The sequence below is a fragment of the Anopheles marshallii genome, chromosome 2 (genome assembly GCF_943734725.1).
Source record: "Anopheles marshallii chromosome 2, idAnoMarsDA_429_01, whole genome shotgun sequence".
NCBI classification, from domain to species: domain Eukaryota; kingdom Metazoa; phylum Arthropoda; class Insecta; order Diptera; family Culicidae; genus Anopheles; species Anopheles marshallii.
The window spans coordinates 71,203,799-71,222,858 of record NC_071326.1 but is presented as its reverse complement, the minus strand read 5'-3'; the positions used below and the strand labels follow the sequence as shown (position 1 = coordinate 71,222,858).

At 47.1% G+C, this 19,060-nt stretch overlaps 3 protein-coding genes across 3 annotated transcripts; 2 read left to right on the top strand and 1 right to left on the bottom strand.

The window, feature by feature from the left end:
- Nucleotides 1-2,710: 2,710 nt before the first annotated feature.
- On the top strand, nt 2,711-7,617 carry LOC128718508 (uncharacterized). The gene is made up of 4 exons (XM_053812131.1): nt 2,711-5,404; nt 5,858-6,057; nt 6,187-7,506; nt 7,599-7,617. Exons 1-4 carry the CDS (start codon nt 2,711-2,713, stop codon nt 7,615-7,617), a joined length of 4,233 nt encoding a protein of 1,410 aa, XP_053668106.1.
- Nucleotides 7,618-11,084: 3,467 nt separating this feature from the next.
- LOC128718507 (uncharacterized) lies at nt 11,085-14,187 on the bottom strand. The gene is made up of 4 exons (XM_053812129.1): nt 14,079-14,187; nt 12,840-13,974; nt 12,421-12,554; nt 11,085-12,343 (listed from the first exon to the last, which is right to left on the bottom strand). The coding sequence occupies exons 1-4, from the start codon at nt 14,185-14,187 to the stop codon at nt 11,085-11,087; spliced, it is 2,637 nt and encodes an 878-aa protein (XP_053668104.1).
- A 716-nt stretch (nt 14,188-14,903) lies between these two features.
- LOC128719648 (uncharacterized) lies at nt 14,904-16,250 on the top strand. The gene is made up of 2 exons (XM_053813276.1): nt 14,904-15,039; nt 15,106-16,250. The coding sequence occupies exons 1-2, from the start codon at nt 14,904-14,906 to the stop codon at nt 16,248-16,250; spliced, it is 1,281 nt and encodes a 426-aa protein (XP_053669251.1).
- Nucleotides 16,251-19,060: the final 2,810 nt, after the last annotated feature.

The window sequence follows — 19,060 nt, the reverse complement described above, 5'->3', positions numbered from 1 at the left end:
CTCCTCCTCATCATCCCCATCGCCACCGTCCTCGTTGTTGTTGTTGTGCGGTCGCCGCTGGTGTTGGTGTTGTTCTTCACCCTGCTCGTCGGTGTCTTCCGGCAAGTGTGCCAGGAAGCGTGGAATTTGTGGGTTGAAAAAGTTCATCCTAAACAGCATTCACCGTTCACCAACACGGCAGTAGATTGCGAAACGGGGGAAAACTCACACACAAACACATCTACCTTTAGCGGTGGTGCAGCATAGACCGAAGGTGAGCACGGTGTGTAAAGGTGTGCACTTTTTCGATCGCTTTACTGTTTCAAACACGAACGCGTTCGCTTTGGCGGGTTGCTTTTCAACACATGTACGCGTGCCGATGATATAACAAACACTGTGTGCGAATTCGCTTTGATAAGCGCATCAAAAAGGGGATCTTACCCCAAAACGGTTTTGAAGGGGGAGTTTTTTTTTTCAACCCCCCTTTTCTGTTGGCACGTTTCACTTACGCAACCGCGATCACTTTGAGGTGGAACTGGTTAACACACGTGCGTTTGTTCGATTGCATCCTACATAGTCACACTTTGATGATCGGCTAGTAGCTGATCTGTATGTCACTCGGTTCTCAATAAATCAGTTGCACTTGCTGGTGAGAATTTGTAGAAGCACAATCACAACACACTCTGTAAACGATTGATAAAACATATCTCAATTAAATAAATAGTCTGCCTGCTTTTCCTCTAACTCCTTATCACACAAAGGGCACAATCTTACATCGTTCGGAAGCACATTTGCGAATTCCTGTTCGTTCGGCGGTGTACTAAAGGCTGAACCTTACCGACTGACACCAGATCGCGGACGACTGCCCCGTCAGTCGTTGTCCCCTAAGGAGCGGAGCGTTGAAAGGCAGCAAAAATATGAAATCCCTGCAAAACGGCACACAATCGCACCGCTTGCCGAGCTGCACGAATTGCGCACCAGTCCACCAGAGCCGCGTATGCGCAACCCTTAAGGATTCATCCGCGTCGACCATCAAACGCGTTGGGTCAAGCGCACGTCAAACCGCTCTTCAAAAACCGCCGAAATGGAAATAGAAGCGAAAAAATAGAATCTTCCACGTAAATGGGAAGTGAACGGGAGCAACAAAAAAAAAAAGAGTATAAACAAATATAATACTTTCAGGCGTGCGACAAAAACGGCAAAACAGACAACCCGGTGCTGGACGGATGGACGTTTTGTCAATCAGTGCTGTTTCGGTCACTTTGTAGTGTGCGTGCTGGGCTAACCTTGGAGCGTGCAAGAAACCGCCCGGTGCGCGATCCACGTCTGAGGTGGCCGGAAATTTGTCATCGGTCCATTGCGGATTGATTTGAGGCGGTCATTTAGCGAAGTGCAGGAACGTTTAAAATTAGACGAGATGATTTTTTTTTGTTTCCTTCGGTCTCAAGTTCAAGCCCCCGTGATTAGGAACGGTATGATCGTGGGAAAATGAAAATATACACTGAGAGCACCAACACACCAAGTAATAAAACGAGGAACTAGCAGATATGGCCGAGTGTAGAGTGAAATGGAGAGTTATGGGTGTTTTCTTTTGTGGTACTTTTGACGACAGGTTTACTATTTATGAATTATGATCTCAGCACTGCTCATCTGTATGGCGCTTGGTTTTGTAAATGATGCCACTTAGTATTAATTACTACCCCGGAGGCGTTAAAGATGGATGCTGATGAACTGCGTGACATCAACAGGTTGATCTGCCGATGGGGAAGAGTTCAGTCCCTGAGAAAAGTTCTAATGAACCTAATAAAAATATATTGTGTTAATTGATCTTATAATATTATCTTATGTTTTAATCTATATTATTACGGTAAATCCTATAACATTGAACTTTTTATAACCTGTTGTATTTTATTTAAATATTTCATTTTTTTTTAATACGCTTATTAAACAATTTTCCATTTTCCAATTTACAGTATAGCACCGATTATTCGTGCTAATCAGGTTTCGACGGTTGCCGAATAATCGGATAATACGGATAATAGGTACATTTCCTTATTATGGCAAAAATTAGCGTACAACGTATTATTGGTAGGGCATTTTAAATATATAATTTATTTTTACTGTGCGTTTTGTTGTAGCAAAAGTAATTGTAGCTGCTTTTTTACAATTTAAGCTCTTTTTATATAATAAAATTAGATCTTTCAGTTTTTCCGTCAACGATGTTGCAGGTCATATGTCAAATTTCCTTTCGAACTGTCATTTTAAAGCTGCCCGGATAATCAGTGTCACCTTGTGACCGCGCGATCGTTTTAAGAACGCTAGAACGCTAGAGTTTAAGTTGCGCTAGCTCCCCGCAGATGGCGCTACTTCGGACGCTTTCGGCCAGGACCCGAAGAATGACGTTCAGGAGGTGTCACTGATAAGGAGCTTCCTTTTTGATCCCGACCGGCCAACGAAGCGGACGAATTTTTAGCGCAGCATATTTGTACGGAGCGTATATATTTCTAAAATAAACGCAAATCAAAAGCTAAAAAAGCCGGAGTATTGTTCTGGTCGGGTCAGTGGACAACATTCTAAAAATTCGTAACTGATTATTAAAACTTTCCTCGTTAATTATCTCGTGCTGACATCGCATCGTGAAACCACGTGGTGACGAACAAAGGACTTGAACTTGGTAAGAGCTACACACACAAGCATACACTTACACAAAGTATCCGAAACGTAGTGCGTAATGGAACAAGTTAGTGAAACGGTGTCAAATGTTACCTGCGCGACGTGCGCAAAGTCTAACGATGAACCAGCAATACAGTGCGACTTTTGCGATAAGTGGTTTCACTACAAGTGCGTGAATGTGGACAAAATGGCGGAAACGAGGGCATGGTGGTGTCCAGGTTGTGACGCGAAGTGCAAAGTGGCTAACGATGCGACGGAGGACGAATTGACGCGCCTGAGGCAGGACATGGAGACTCTCAAAGCAACTACGGAAAGTGCGGTTAGACTGTTGCGGGAAAAGGATGCGGAACTAGCTCGGCTTCGTAACGGCCGTGAGCGAACCTCGTTTTCGTTAGGGGAACCGCTTCCAAGCTCAACGGCGAAACGGATTTCAGTGACCGACGATTGTGAACTGAGCCAGAGCCAAATAGCAGCCCGCCAAGCTGTAAAATCCGAACTTCCTACGTTCAGTGGAGACCCCGAGGGATGGCCGTTATTCTTATCTACTTTCAGAAGGTCTACCCGAACGTTTGGCTACAGCGAAGACGAAAACATCCTTCGGCTGCAATCGGCCCTGCGCGGAAAGGCTTTACGCATGGTGCAAAGCCGTCTCCGCCACACGGACCACCTGGATGAAATAATTGACGCGCTGGAAAAGGCTTATGGACGAGCGGACGTGCTCGTTAACACCTTACTTGAACAGATTCGTGAGGCGCCACCGATAAAAACTGAGAAACTTGATAGCTTTATTGAATTCGGTGAGTTGGTAGCAGAAATCTGCGCGACGGTTAAGTCAAGCGGGAACGCTGAACGGCTTTACGACGCGTCGTTGTTGCAAGAGCTGGTGGACCGAATGCCGGCTTATCTTCGCTGGAGCTGGGGCATGCATAGTTTGGAGTTAAAGCGCATCACGCTTACAGAGTTCAGCGCCTGGGTTCAAAAGGCAACTGATGGAGCAATGGCGGTCACTCCCCCTCAGCCGAAGAAGAAAGCGTCCACGCGACAGGTTCACGCGCAACACGTGGAGAGCCACGTGGTCCAGAACAGTAAACCTCGTGCATGCATGATTTGCGACAGTGACTCGTGTAACACGATTGGAGAGTGTACGGCGTTCAATAAACTGAGTGTTTCAGCTAGGTGGGACAAGGTACGTAGTCTAAAACTATGCAAAAGGTGTTTAGGCAAGCATTACGGCTCTTGCCACGTACACGACGAATGTGGATTGCAAGGATGTGTTGCAAAGCATCACCGTAAATTGCATCGCGTTACCGGTGAGGAGCGGAAAGCCGAAGTGAACCATCATGGAACGGGAACGGACCACACGCTGTTACGATACGTTCCGGTAAAGCTACATGGAGAGAAGGGTCCGATTTACACTTACGCGCTGCTGGACGAAGGGTCGACGGTGACGCTGATGGAGCAGGGGCTGGCCCGACAAATGGGAGTTCACGGCGTTCCCGATCCAATGTGCTTACAATACAGTGCCGGACAGCGACGAGATGAACGTGAATCGGAAAGAGTGACGGTGAAGGTATCCGGTATTCAAGCAAGTGCGTCTGTCTACCCGATGGCCAACGTGCGTACAGTCGGCAAGCTATCACTGCCTAGCCAATCAGTGAACACGGACGAGCTCAAGCAAAAGTTTGAACACCTGAAGGCGATTCCGGCACCATCATACAAAGATGTTTCACCTCGAATGCTAATTGGTATTGACCATTACAGGTTAACGCGCCCTTTGAAGACGATAGAAGGAAAGTCAGGACAACCGACCGCAACGAAGACGCGACTGGGATGGCTCATTTTCGGTATGTGCACAGATCGTGATAACGAAGCGAATATAGTGCAGCCTGAGTCAAGCTACCACATCTGTGATTGCCAAGGAGTCACATCAAAGGCAGATCGTATGATGGCAGCGTATTTTGAGGTTGAAGGTTATGGTCCTGCAAAACCGCCATTACTCTCAAAGGAGGATCAACGGGCAATGGCGTTACTTAAAACCAGCACTCGACATATCGATGGGCGGTACACGACAGGTTTGCTCTGGCGAGCCGATAACGTATTCATGCCGGAAAATCGCCACATGGCACTGTCTCGACTAAAGTGCCTTGAAAGAAAAATGAATGAGGATAAGCATCTAGCTGAGGAAATTAATAGAATTATCAAGGACTACGTAACGAAGGGTTACGTGCGACAAGTAACGGATGAAGAACTTAAGACGTTTTATCCGAAGAAGTGGTATTTGCCTGTGTTTCCCGTCACTAATCCAAACAAGCCGAAGAAAATCCGATTGGTCTGGGATGCTGCTGCTGAGGTGAGGGGTGTCTCACTTAACAAGAAGTTGCTGACCGGACCAGATCTGCTGACCCCACTGCAAGCTGTGCTGTTTCGCTTTCGTGAATACAAAATCGGCGTGGCAGCTGACATTAGGGAAATGTACCATCAGGTGCAAATCGACGGCGATGACATACATAGCCAGCGTTTTTTGTGGCGATGGGGAAACACCAACGTGGAACCGCAGGAATATGTCATGTTAAGAATGACATTCGGTGCAGCGTGCTCTCCATGTACAGCACAATACGTAAAGAACGAGAATGCCGAGCAGTATCGCTCGCAATATCCTCGAGCAGTACAATGCGTTACGGAGGAACACTACGTGGACGACCTGCTAACGAGTGTGGAAACGGAATCAGAAGCAACCGAACTTGCGCATCAGGTGAGCCACATTCATTCAAATGCCGGTTTTTCCCTGCATAATTGGCTTTCCAACAGCAACCAAGTTGTTATAGCAGTAAAAGGCAATCGGGAAGGTGGAAAGGAGATGGATTTTGAATCGTGCCTAAAACCCGAAAAGGTGCTGGGAATGTGGTGGGACACCACAGCAGACAGTTTTAGTTTCAAGCTATCCCGCGTAAGACACCTTGAATTAGCACGCAGAGATAAACCGTTATCCAAGCGACAAATGCTAAAAACGTTAATGTCGATATACGACCCTCTAGGCCTGATTGCTAGTGTGTTATTTTATTTGAAAGTTCTTCTTCAGGAAGTATGGCGCTGTCAGCTCGGCTGGGACGACGAAGTCCCAAACGAAATTCGGTTTAAATGGGAATCGTGGATGGAAAGACTGCCGGAGCTCGAGAACATCGTAATACCTCGGTGTTATCGACAGGTGCCACTACATGAGTCGTCTCTTCAACTTCACGTGTTCGTTGATGCGGGTTCCGATGGATACGCGGCGGTTGCATATTTCCGCTTTGAGTATAAAGGAAAAATAGAAGTGGTCCTGGTTGGAGCGAAAGCTAGAGTCGCACCCCTGAAATACTTATCGGTACCTAAATTAGAATTACAGGCCGCTGTCATGGGATGCAGGTTAGCTACAGCTATAGCAAATGCTCATCGACAGACGATCCAACGTTATCGTTTCTGGACGGACTCGACCGATGTGATTGACTGGATAAACGCGGACCATCGCAAGTATTCGATTTTCGTCGCACACAGGATTGCTGAAGTGCTGGAGACGACTTCCAAGGACGAATGGCGATGGGTCCCAACCACAATGAATGTAGCCGACGAAGCGACCAAGTGGACCAACCTGAAGAATCATCTAGCATCGAAGCGGTGGTTCCATGGGCCTGAGTTCCTGCACCTACCTGAAGCAGAATGGGACATCCCGCAACGGATGCCATCGGAGACCCGCGAAGAGATGCGGAAGAAAAAGCTACCGAAGCTAGTTGGAACTCAAACAGTGCGTCAGGAGTTCATCGCCTACGAGAGATTTTCACGTTGGACGCGTCTCGTGCGGACAGTCGCCTATGTGTGCCGGTATGTAAACATTGTTACCAACGCTAATCCTCTTGCGATAGGTTCACTCACTCACCAAGAAGTACAAGCGGCCGAAAAGGTGATCGTGCGAGACGTACAGAGAAACGTGTTTCCCGATGAGTACGCACTATTGAAAAAACATAGGGATAATCCTACTGTGACGTCATGGAAGGGTCTGATACCCCGAAACAGCTCCCTATTTAAACGAAACCCTTACATGGACGAGGAGGGCCTGCTGAGGCTATGTGGACGGATCGATCGTTGCCGTTTTGTGGATGCGTCGACGAAGCGTCCTATCATTCTACCCAGGCAGCACTATGTGACAGAGTTGATAGTAGATGATATCCATCGTAAATACAAACACGGTTGCCAGGAAACGGTAGTAAACGAGCTGAGGCAACGATACGATATACCAGCGCTTCGATCGGTGTGTAGACGCGTTCGCTCGCATTGTAGAACTTGCATGTTACTATACACGCAACCGGTAACGCCGCAAATGTGCGAACTGCCCGCTGCCAGACTAGCTGCCTTTTCACAACCTTTCTCTTATACGGGAGTCGATTACTTCGGTCCGCTGTTGGTGACGAACGGTAGAAGAACGGAAAAACGCTGGGGCGTTTTGTTTACGTGTCTGACGGTCCGAGCCGTCCACATCGAGGTGGTGCGATCTTTGTGTACAAGCGATTGTCTAATGGCTGTTCGTAGCTTTATGGCGCGTCGCGGAATACCAACCGAAATCATCTCTGACCGGGGCACAAATTTTGTAGGTGCCGATAGAGAGTTAAAAGAAGCAGCAGAACGTGTTAACACAGCGATCCTCAGCGAATTCGGTCCTCCCGATCCAGCGTGGAAGTTCAACCCTCCGGCAGCCCCACACTTTGGCGGATCCTGGGAGCGAATGATTCAATCGGTCAAGCGAATGCTAGCTCGTACGCTCATGGAGAGGCATCCAACGGAAGCAGTGCTAACGGCTACCCTCATCGAAGTCGAGAATATGTTAAATTCACGGCCGCTCACCCACGTTCCTGTTGATGGTGAGGATGAAGAACCATTAACTCCCAATCATTTCTTGTTAGGCTCTTCCGCAGGAATGAAACCGTTGGTTAAGCACGATGACTCGCCCGCAAACTTGCAACATAATTGGAAGGCTGTGCAGGCAAGGGCTAACGCATATTGGAAGACATGGATCAAGACGTATCTTCCAACGCTAACACGGAGGACAAAATGGTTTGAACCAAGCAAACCGATCGAACCCGGAGACGTTGTCCTAATCGTAGACGAGAACTGCCCACGAAACTGTTGGCCGAGAGGAAGGGTAGAACGAGTCATACCATCAAGGGACGGAGCCGTCCGTCGAGTCATAGTGAAGACAGCGCGAGGAACAACGCTAGAAAGGCCAGTAGTAAAAGTTGTAGTATTAAACGTCGCGCCAAGCAATTCCTTTTAACTACGTCAAAACGCTGGTGGACTGTCACCTTGTGACCGCGCGATCGTTTTAAGAACGCTAGAACGCTAGAGTTTAAGTTGCGCTAGCTCCCCGCAGATGGCGCTACTTCGGACGCTTTCGGCCAGGACCCGAAGAATGACGTTCAGGAGGTGTCACTGATAAGGAGCTTCCTTTTTGATCCCGACCGGCCAACGAAGCGGACGAATTTTTAGCGCAGCATATTTGTACGGAGCGTATATATTTCTAAAATAAACGCAAATCAAAAGCTAAAAAAGCCGGAGTATTGTTCTGGTCGGGTCAGTGGACAACAATCAGACACCCGGTTAATTAGCACCCGGATAATCGGCACTCCTCTATTATTATCACATTTTTATATTTAATAAATAACTAATTAAACACAGGCAGTTCCCGGGATACGCTATTATAGCGAAACGCTATAATCCGAGAAAGAACTGCGTAGCTCAAATATCTGCGTATGTCGAATCCGGATGCAAAATCGTTTATACTTCAAAGTTGCATAGTTGAATTCTGTTTTAGAAATCTATTTATTCAGCAAATCAGGCGACTTTTTGGAAGAAAACATGAAATGTTTTGGATGGAATGGACGGTAATTTGGACCAATTTTTCATCTCTTTGCTTTTGTTTTGGGCTATAAATTACTTAGCTGTCATATTGCCGAAAACCGCGCATCTCGGCACTGTCTGTATATTGAATAAATACATGGAATAAATATTAAACATAGAAAATGAATTAAATTCGTTACCCAAACATCGGCACGGTTAGTGTGTAAGGCATTTTCCTTAACCTAACATATCATTTTCAAACACCAACACGAGCGATGAATGGAATTTTGGTTGCGTGTAATCGTTTCACGAAACACTAAACAGCGACCCGAAGAATTTATCGTTCGCCACGGTGATCACGTTCGGTAGCACATTCCGTTCCGACAAGGATGGGTTGGATCGCATCGGTGGATCGTTGTGGTGGAGGTATATTGATATTGCTAATTGGAATATTATTCATCCACCCTCAGGTTTCGCTTGTTGATGTTATTGTTACTGCCAGTTAATGACGAAAAACAGTTGGAATGTTTGCCATACTCTCAAATAGCTCATTGTTTGATCTGTTTCATCCATTGTTTTTTATGGTCTTTTTCTGAGTAGAATATAGTATGAAGTGAGTGTAAAGAATGTTTTTTTTTCAAATTATCCCTTCACGGGTCATACCTCGTTAAAACGATTTTTGGCACTCGTATAGAAAGAACCCATCCATTAATCGTCTAATTTGTGTATCTTACTGTGATTTATCTCACGTCACTTCCATTACCACACATCATTAAACGATTTCAACTGTTGGCAACGTTTGCGGAAATTGTTTTTCTTTTAGTGATGCGCACATTGTCGTACGTAATGTTTGTATCAGAAGATAATCATCTTCTATCATCTAGGGTATTTTATAAGGATTTTTGTTTGTAGGAATTGAGTTTATTTAATTTATACAGTGTGTGCCATAACTCTAAGTATAATTACGTTATAATAGCTTAAGGAAAAAAATTGTCAAAGAAATAAAAAAATACAGAAAAATTCCTCTCAATGGTAAAAATTTTACGATTAGAAACTAAGAACGATGGCATAAAAAACCTCAAAGAACTCTTATAGTTACTGAAATGTAATGTTGACAGAATCGAAACATTTTAGCCGTTGATAAAAAATGAAATGTTGAGCAGCTAGTCAGATCACTTTTACGAGGCAAACTGCTATTGAACTTGTGACGATGGCCGCCAGTGGAAGATTGGAAAATAATAAAATAAACAACGACACTAAAAAAACTTTGAATAACTAATACTCATGATTATAGATTATATACACAAGACAAGATTATAGAAATCTTCATTAAATATGAAGATTTTAAATGTTTGGCTGTAACAGTAATTCTCCTTCAGTCACTCACTCTCCCTCGTGATCAAATTCTCCCAAAAAACACTTGTTCCTGTTCACATTTTTTTAATTCGCAAGCACCTTTTTTCGCTTACCACCACTTCCCACCAAAAAAATGGTCAAAAAGAAGCAAAATCATGATTATGGCTAACGATTGCAACCTCAAAACAAATCAAACGTTGGAATGCTCACAATTAAACGGCACAGTCTACCACACACAAAAGCCCTCATCAATCACCACGATTCGATTGCCACATCGTTCCATCGCATCGCAATTTTGACACAGGATTACGCACTGGCGAGACACTTGCACCCGAAATTCAGTCCCGGACACTGCCGGTTGAAGGTCACGGAAAATCAACCTACCGTCACTGGTGGTACTTCGCAACTCGTTCGCTAACAGTGGCATCTCATAAGTGAGACGACCATTATGCGAATGCCATTACCGGTTGCTGCTAGCTTGAATAAAGCGTGTGCACAAGCTAGCTGAACAAAAAAAAAAAGGCCCACGATACAAGTGCAGTTTCACGATCACGGCAGCAGCCTTTGTTGTGCTGCGTATCAAACTTTCGTTTACTTTCGCACCGGCAGTGGAAGCGCAGAAGTGAGCCGGTAGCATCGGCAGCAATTTGTGTGCCGAAAATGGCTTTCCGCATTGTGTTTGTTTGCACTCGGGCGAATAAGACGAAGCGAGGCGGCAAGATGAGGGGGATGAAAATGAAAATAATGAACTGACTTAGAAACAGAAATTCGATGCGACTGCTCGCAACCGGTTTCTAGGTAGATCGACATTAAGAGGACGCCGCGGTTTGGTTCAGTGCACCGGGGTGTAGGAAAATCGGCACGAAACGAACATTTTTACCTAGAAAATGGGAACATTTGGCAAGAGTTTGGCATAGGTAAATGCTAACATTCGTGGTGCAAAAAAAAAAAAACGGTGACATACTCGCATGTTGAAACCTTCACATTTAGACTATTCAAATTTAATGTCTTTCAGTTTCTAAATGTAAAACATTGTCGAAACCAAATTTATTAAAATACTGATAAAACACTGTTCGTTAGATGAATGCACGGTTATCTCGCTAGAGATCACTTTCTACCTAACGCCAACTATCCACCGCCCACTGTGCTGCAGATGCACACGGTCAGTGACGTCAATCGGAAGTGATGGTGCGCCCATGGGGGAGGGCTCACGCAGCAACACGCAGGGTGAACCGGACGAAAAATAAAACACCATGCAGCCCGAGGCCGGCAAATGTGGCCCAGAGCGAGAGTACGAACCGTTTGCCAGCGCCGCTCGTGAGCAGCTTGGCCACGTTCAGCTGCGGATGCGGCTTACCGATGGCGGCGTTGAATTCGTTCACCTCGCACGCGTAACAGTACCCGATCGTAACGTTCGTACGCTGCCAGTCGATCCAATCGACCTGATCGCCAATATCCTTGCACAGCACGTACTCGCGCAGGATGACGTCGGTCGGTATGTGCACGTTGTTCACACCGACGATCACGATGCCCGCATTGGCACGCTCATCGTGCAGGATCTTGTAGTACAGCATCGGGGCCGGTGCCCGCCGACGACCCTCGGTCGGCTCGAAGTCTAGCCAGATCTCCTGGTAATCTCCATTGCCGTCCGCCAACTTCTGCACACCGTACGTGCCACTGTACACGGTGAGTTCCATGTCGCGCCCGCCGACAAAGTCGCGAATCGAAGCCTCCACACGCTCCCAGTTGACACCGTTAAAGTTTTGCCACTGCGGGGTGGCATTCAAAAACCAGAAGGTGGCGTTCTGCTCGGTGCCGTAGATAAAGTCAACACGGGCGGCGATGTGTCCCCGGGCCATGTAGATGCCGTTGTTGGTGTTCTGGACCAGCTCGTCTGCTCTGGACTGGGAGTTTAGTATCGTAGCTATCGTTTCCCGCTGCGTGTTGACGGTGTACAAGGTGTTGATGTTCACTCCCGTGTAGTACGCACCCTGATACCAGGAGGGACGGGGATTGCCGGACTGATAGCCTCCATTGGCACGGTTCATGTGATGGCGCACGAAGTGCGTATGGTACAGCATCTCATCGTAACACACATCAAACACATTGACCCACCGGTTTGCCGATAGCTCAAAGCCAACATTCACTATCACTGAGCCGTTGAAGCAGCGTTCCTGTGTGTTCCGGGCCGAGCTTAACCAATAAGATGTGCAGGCCAAGTCCCGCATGGGATACGTCTGCCCATCGTAGCTAAACGTATCATTCAGCACACACTCGATTGTGATGGAACGTTTCTCGGGGAACAATTGAAACCCGTCCTGACACACCAACTCCACCGGGGCACCCAGTGGGAAAAGCACCTGTCGCGTTTCATCCTGCGGGTGCCAGAATTTCTCCGATCCTGGAATCAGTATGAGCGGTTGCTGTGGATACGGCAGGGAAGCAAACGGGACGGTACATCCACCGGCTGTGCGAATGAAGAAACGATTCACTTGAATGTCACTGGAAATAAGACTTGTTTTTTTGTTGGAATGAGTTTCTTACACTGGAAAACCTCTACCGATTTGGGGACATCACGAGCAACCGCAGCGTGAAGGTGGCTCACTACAACCAGACAACATACGGCAAGAACTTGGCCTAACATATTGTTACTGTTCGAGTCTCGGGTATCAATTGAACTGATCGAATCCATTCCTTTCCGAACTTAAATCCATGTCCGAGGTGGAATAGTCGACAGATAATCTGCTTATCGTCCCGATAAGCTCACCTCTACTGGGTCTCGGTACGATATCTTCCTGACAATTGAAGAACAATTCCATATTACCCCAAAACCGTAGTACAGTAAACGAAAGATAAGAATTGAGTTTTGATCGAACATCTTGAGGTATATTTTGCGCCAATACAATAAGTCATTCAGGCACGGCAAGATAAAGCGGAATCGTGTAACCAATCCCTAGATCAGCAGGCTCGCTACGTTCAACTGTGGCAGATGGCCAGTCACACGGTTGAACTCATTCACCTCGCAGGCGTACGAATAGCCGAGTGCAATGTTTTCGCGCTCCCAGTTAATCCATCCGATGCGACTGCTCACGTCCGTGCAGAAGATGTAGTCCCGGCGGATCTCCTCCAGCGAGATGTGCACGTTGTTCACACCGATCAGCACGATGCCCGAGTTTTGGGCTTCGTTGTGCAGGATCTTGTAGTACACCTTCGGCGCACGTACCCGGGATCGTCCGTTCGGATCAAAGTTTAGGAAGATCTCGCGATGATCTCCATTACCATTGGCCTGCGTTTGGACACCGTACGTTCCACCATACACGCGAACGCGGATGTTGCGAGACGCCACGAACGTTTTGGCCGCTGCCTCGATGCGCTCCCAATTGCCGGCGTTGAAGTTTTGCCACTGTGGGGCAGCGTTCAGGAACCAGAAGGTGGCGTTCTGCTGCGTTCCGTAGATAAAGTCTGCTCGTGCCGCGATGTGACCACGGGCCATGAAGATACCATTGTCCGTGCCCTGCACGAGTTCGTCCGCTCGTGGCTGCGAGTTCAGGATGGTCGCAATGGTCGCGCGCTGCGTGTTGACCGTGTAGAGCCCATTAATGTTAACGCCCGTGTAGAAGTCACCCTGGTACCAGCCGGGTCGCGGTACGCCTTGCTGGAATCCTGCATTCGCCGGGGTAAACTCGTGTATTAGATAGTGGTTGTCGAACGTCACCTCGTCGTGGCACACGTCCAAGATTTTTGGGAACCGTTGGCCCACATTAAAGCCAATCTCCACGATTCTAGCACCGTTGAAACATTGCTGGTTGGTACGGCGTGCGGTGCTCAACCAGTTCTCCGTGCAGGCAAAGTCCCGGAACGCTATCATCTGACTGTCGTAGTTAAACTGATCGTTGATGACGCAGGTGATCGTGATGGTGGTTTTGCCAGGGAACAGGGCAAATCCATCCTGACATGCGAGTTCCAGCGTTTCGCCAGCGTTCAGCTCCAGCAGACCATTGCTCGTGCTTGGATAGCGAAACTGATCCGTGCCTGGGATCAGAATCAGAGGTTGCGGCCGTGGAAGATCACCAGTTGTACGGACCGAGCAAGCGGTTGCTATGGAGATGATAGACCAAAACATTGACGTTAAGATGGAGGTTGAGATGTTAGACCAAATGATGGGCATCTGGAGGTGTGAAAACCCTTCCGAGATTACTTACCAAAATTTCCAGTTTCCGGAACCTCGGCCGGAATCTCGTACCGGATATCGCGACCCTCCCCAAGCGATCCAATCGCACAAATCGTCACCAAACAGAGCAACCACTTCATCTTGCTACGTACACCTTGAGGAAAGTGCATTGGGCAGTACTTTAGCAAGGGCGTTTTATAGCCATCGTGGTCGGCAAGTCCTCAAACCACACCCACCCCCAGGAGTGGATGTATTGTTTGGTTGATAAGAGCATTTCGGAAGCTTTGCCAACCGAACCACCTGTTCCAGCATGCTGGAAACGAATGGGTCGTGGCCGATTGTGACGCAAAGCTTCGGTGATTTTTATCTCGATGAGACGCGCAAAATCCAAACCCGGTTAGTGTTGGTTGTAAGCTGCCTTCATAAACATTGGATGATTGTTGGAGTTAATCCTCACGTACCCAATGGGAAACTGAAGCAAAATCTAGCAATGAAACATACACAGACAGACAACATTGCTTGTGGGGGGGAAAAAAGCTAACAACATTTTGTACTAGTCTTGTTGAAGATTTGCAATGATAAGAAGTTCGGACCAGTACAATCGACATGATTATCTTATCTTTTCCTGGTTTCTGCTCGAAACAGGCGTAGTAAGGGTTCCAGATTTGTGAGTGGCTGCGAAGATTCCTTCACCTCCCTCCAGTGCCTCTTTTGCCAGTCATTAATTTAATGGAATCAACCAGCCTTAGCTGGGGATTAGTTGCTTATCGCAAGAATGCGAATCAGAATTAATGGTGCAATCACCTATAAAACCCGACAGCACGATCATTAATGTGTCCAATCGGTCGGCAAAAGCATGAAGTTCGTTCCAGTGTTTGGAGTGGTGTTGCTCCTGGTAGTGCAGGCAGCATGGGCTCGAGATATACCGCTGTCTCGAGATCTACCAGAGGATGCTCCGTTGGATGTGCCGCAGTACGGAGGTGTCGGATTTGGTGAGTAATGTTTGCTAAAATAGCATCCGGACCGAGAAATGCAACCGCTTGGATGCTCCGTTTCAGCCACCGGGTGTTCGATTGCACTGAACGGTGATCTGCCACAGCCTCAGCCACTTTTCCTCGTCCCGGGTACGGATCAGTTCCTGTACCCAACAACGTCCAGCGGAATTCTAACGATGGACGCCGGCGAACAGGTGGAACTGGCCTGTGCGGCTGGTTTCGACCTGTACCCCGAGCAAACCTCCATTCTGGTGACGTGCGTGATCGGCGATCAGTTCAACTACGAGAGCAAAATGTACGCGTTTAACGAGTTTTTCTGCACGGCCAACTGGCGCAGTGTGGCCCGCCGTACGGCAAGCCGTTGCTACAACGATGCTACGATCGTCGAGATTGGGTTCGAGCTGGGCGCACGGTTTCCGAAGGTACTGGACGTTTGCCACGACGAGGTGACGTTGGACAATCACTATCTGGTGCATGAGTTTACGCCGGCGAATGCGGGCTTCCAGTCGGGTGTTCCACGGCCGGGTTGGATACAGGGCAACTTCTACACGGGTGTACCAGTGAATACGCTGTACACGGTCAACATGCAGCGCGAAACGATTGCCACCATCCTGAGCTCCCAGTCGCGCGCCGATGAGCTGGTGCAGACGACCAACAACGGCATCTACATGGCGCGGGGACACATTGCGGCACGGGCGGATTTCGTGTATGCGACGCAGCAGAACGCCACCTTCTGGTTCCTGAACGCTGCCCCACAGTGGCAAAACTTCAACGCCGGCAATTGGGAGCGCATCGAGGCAGCGGCCAAAACGTTCGTGGCGTCTCGCAACATCCGGGTTCGCGTGTATGGTGGAACGTACGGTGTCCAAACGCTAGCGGATGGTAATGGCGATCACCACCAGATCTTCCTGGACTTTGATGGTAATGGCAGGACGCGGTTGAGAGCGCCGAAGGTGTACTACAAGATCCTGCACAACGAAGCCCAAAACTCGGGCATCGTGCTGATCGGTGTGAACAACGTGCACATCTCGCTGGAGGAGATCCGCCGGGACTACATCTTCTGCACGGACGTAAGCAGCCGTATCACGTGGATCAACTGGGACCGGGAAAACCTGGCCAGAGGCTATTCTTATGCTTGTGAGGTGAACGAATTTAACCGCGTGACTGGCCACTTGCCACAGTTGAACGTAGTGAGCCTGCTGATATGAGCAGCAGGAAGGAACAACCCGAAAAAAAAAATCAATCTGTGCTAGTCTAATGTACTTAACGACCACCGCGGTGGTATTAAACCAAGCCGATAAAAGCCCTATTGACGTAGCAGACCTTCTCATTCACTACTGTACGCTGCGACGATGTAGCTTCAGTCCGGTTAACGCTTATCAGGATACATATTGCGAATGGACCGCCGAGTGCCCGCCTCTCATTTTCACGCTACTGATACTGCGAAGCACATGACTTGCACGCGATTCAAAGCCGATGGTGTGATAAGCTGGATAGCATTGTTCAAACCATGTATTACTAATCCAAAACAATCGGTTGTCGCAGGCCGTTTCAAGATTGAACAAGTGTTTTCATTGACATGCTGTTTGATACAATATTGTTATAATGTATTTGCTAAATTTACAATATGAGTTTGCTTACTGATAGTATTACAAATATTTTCCAGTAATCTAACGCCAACGGTACAGTTCATTTCTTCCCTCGAATACTGTTAAATGTGGGTCAAAATAAGATATTAAAATAGTACAGCGAGGGGAGCAGAATCAGAAGAAGAAGCAGACGAAAAAGGAAAGTCGGTGAAATTGGCTCCGTTGAGCAGGAGCAGGAGCAGGAGCAGGAGTCTTCACGTTGTTCATTGTGCGGTTGTATTCACCACGAGCTGTGTAATGCGCATTACATACTTTACGGCGCAAATGCAATTTCAACCCGTACGAAGCAACCTACAGTGCGTAACAATTTTAAGTAGTGATACTTTTTAAGTTTTTATTGAAATTAATATATAGAAACGGTCGATCGATCGAAATCGATAAGCATCCTCATTTGATACATGTGGAAGGAAAATTCAACACAAGTATATAAAAATCAAAATGTATTAAAAATAAATAAAATAAAAACCTTTAATTTATTATTATGTTTTGCTATTATTTCATTTTATTTCTTTTTATTACATCTTCTGGCAAACATTTTAAGTTTTCGTAGTTTTCTTACCATCCTGTGGCACACTTTTTTGTTTTTACATATCCGTAATGTTCCCATGTCCCAGCGGTTGTTGCTCTCGCACCCTGACCAACCTCACGAAGGCAAACCAAACGACAGTAACCTCACGGTCTACTTGCAATGTATGCGATTGAGAATGAAAAAAAAAGTCACCACCGATAGATGAACATTCGTGGCCAGCGTGCTAGCATTTTGTATTATTTTTAAAATGATTCTCATTTTCCTTGTCACCGGGGAGAGTATCATTCTTCTTTGCATCATTCATCGCAAAAATGCACTTGGTACTTGGTAAGATCAAATGCATTCTTATAGTTGAAACAATTGAAATTTTCGCACTATGGGATGAAGAGGAAATGAATGGACAAATTCAAATATTTCTCTATTGCTATATTTTTTTAATGTTAAAATGTTTTGTTATTTTTTTTAACTAAGATAAATAAAGCAAGATTGAAACTACAGACTAAATATAAAACATTAATTATTCATATTTCAATGTCTAAAGAGCGGTTTCTACTACAGTACAGTACTGTATTTGCGTAGTAGTAGACATCAAACTAAACTTCTCTTCTTCTTTTTTCTCAAGTTTGTTATAAAATGATTTTAAGTAAAGTTATCTATTTAAGTTATGAAAAGCGTTTATCTTCGTTTCTCTGACACACTAGAACGAACAAAACACATCGAAAAAGCAAACACAGCCACAGCGCAACTGTTGCTTCAATTTTGTTTGCGCTGGTAATTGTGAGACAACGACAGTGCACGTTGCTATGACAGGGGCTCAGCGAACGTCGCGATACCGCGCGCGTTTGTGCGCTGGGTTCGTTCATTCGATTGTTTCCTTTCGCCCCGAGCGCAAGTGTTGCCCCGTCCGCTGAGTCGAGTGTGAGCGCCAAGACGCTGCCGTGCGCGCCCTTCGCACTGTACGCGGACGCCTGCCGCGGTTTGGGTTGGTTATCGTTGTTCCGCAACCGTGCGAGTACCGTGCTGCTGGTGTTATGTGAATTGATGTTGGTTCCTGATCGATGTGACAACCGTCTGTACTATCTCTAGTGTCTCTACGTTGGAAGTGTGGCCTGGTGCTTGCGAGTGTGCGTTATCGGTACACCCGCCTGTGTTTTTTTTTTTTTCGGGGGCCATTTCAACCCCTGGCTGTCCCGTCGACAACGGCGAGCGGTCGGTCCCGTAGATGTGTGTGGCCTTGAACAGGTTGCCTCAGTTTGCCCAGTGTCACGGGGGACGCTCGGGGCTATTCCGTTGTTGCTAAGGTGAGATGTGGAATTCATATTGCTACCGTACCCCCGAATACTTCCCATGTTAACGAAGAGAGGCAAATGCTTCCTCAACATAAAGCATCACACGCGGCACGTGGTCGTTGCGTGAATGGTGCGCAAAAGTTGCGTACAAGTGAGTGAGCCGCGTGCCCAGCGTGGCTGTAATTGCGTTCTGCGTTTGTGTGTTCAAACAGCTGAGGAACAAAAGACGGGCGACGAGTGCCACCCCAAAAAGAAATAGAACCAGTGTGTTGGTGCGTTTGTCGTGCCGTCCGTTTGTGTTTGTGGCCAAACTGTTCGTTGTTCGCCCGCGTATGTGTGCGTGTGACCATTCCCAAAAGGGTGAACTCGTTCGGTGTCGTTTGAATAGCGCGAGAAAATCACATCCACCACCACCCCCCGCCAAACACACCCCAACAACAACAACAAAAAATGCGAGCCCCCCACAAAAATCGAAGAAGCAGCGGGTGGAGCAACATTTGAGTAAGGAGCAAGAAGCGGCCAAACATAAAAATATCGAAACGCACTACGAT

Bases quoted from the DNA above. Each gene is read 5' to 3' on its own strand.
- LOC128718508 (XM_053812131.1), top strand. From the start codon at position 2,711: ATGGAACAAGTTAGTGAAACGGTGTCAAATGTTACCTGCGCGACGTGC. The intron at 5,405-5,857 runs GTGAGCCACATT...TGTTATCGACAG, and splicing joins CAACCGAACTTGCGCATCAG to GTGCCACTACATGAGTCGTC. The intron at 6,058-6,186 runs GTTAGCTACAGC...CGTCGCACACAG, and splicing joins GCCGCTGTCATGGGATGCAG to GATTGCTGAAGTGCTGGAGA.
- LOC128718507 (XM_053812129.1), bottom strand. From the start codon at position 14,187: ATGAAGTGGTTGCTCTGTTTGGTGACGATTTGTGCGATTGGATCGCTT. The intron at 13,975-14,078 runs GTAAGTAATCTC...TCATCTCCATAG, and splicing joins TCCGGAAACTGGAAATTTTG to CAACCGCTTGCTCGGTCCGT. The intron at 12,344-12,420 runs GTAAGAAACTCA...TCATTCGCACAG, and splicing joins ATCGGTAGAGGTTTTCCAGT to CCGGTGGATGTACCGTCCCG.
- LOC128719648 (XM_053813276.1), top strand. From the start codon at position 14,904: ATGAAGTTCGTTCCAGTGTTTGGAGTGGTGTTGCTCCTGGTAGTGCAG. The intron at 15,040-15,105 runs GTGAGTAATGTT...GCTCCGTTTCAG, and splicing joins GTACGGAGGTGTCGGATTTG to CCACCGGGTGTTCGATTGCA.